Here is a 507-nt window from a genome sequence, read left to right as displayed (position 1 = left end):
GGGAAGGTGTCCCTTCCCACGGAATGAGATGGTCTTTGAGGTCCCTTCCAAGCCATTCCATGATTCCATGACTCTCCACAAGCTCCAAGATGTCTGTTTTCCCTGTTTCCCTGCAGGCAGCCGGGCTGAAGGAGGGGGATTACATCGTCTCAGTCAATGGCAAGGACTGCAGGTGGGCCAAGCACGCCGAGGTCGTGCAGCTCCTCAAGAGCACCGGCGACGAGGGCGTCGACATCGGGGTCATCACCCTGCACGGCTCCCAGGCCCCCAGGGCTGTAAGTCACCTCCCAGACCTTGGGAATTCCCCGCTGCCGTGGGAGACGATGCCTTAAAAGATAATCAATTCATTTAATTTGAGTTCATTAATAATTCTCTGGGCCGGTTTTGAGTCTTAAAAGGCGAAAATCACTCCTTCGTCACAGCGCCAAATATTGCAATATTCAAATTCTAATGACAATACTCAGGTTCTAGTTACAATATTCAAGTTCTAATGGCAATATTCAAGTT

General features: G+C 50.3%; 1 protein-coding gene across 10 annotated transcripts in view; it reads left to right on the top strand.

Moving 5' to 3' along the window:
• The window catches only part of RHPN1 (rhophilin Rho GTPase binding protein 1), a 40,561-nt gene that overhangs the window by 38,348 nt on the left and 1,706 nt on the right, over positions 1–507 (top strand). For all 10 annotated transcript variants that reach the window (XM_027698558.1, XM_027698557.1, XM_027698562.1 and 7 more), the window contains one exon: positions 117–275. In XM_027698558.1, coding sequence (XP_027554359.1) covers positions 117–275 — 159 coding nt within the window. The remainder of the gene's footprint in view (positions 1–116; positions 276–507) is intronic.

This window comes from Neopelma chrysocephalum, unplaced genomic scaffold (genome assembly GCF_003984885.1).
Source record: "Neopelma chrysocephalum unplaced genomic scaffold, ASM398488v2 Primary Assembly neopelma1_129, whole genome shotgun sequence".
In the NCBI taxonomy this organism is placed as follows: domain Eukaryota; kingdom Metazoa; phylum Chordata; class Aves; order Passeriformes; family Pipridae; genus Neopelma; species Neopelma chrysocephalum.
This window is presented reverse-complemented; position numbering and strand designations above follow the sequence as displayed.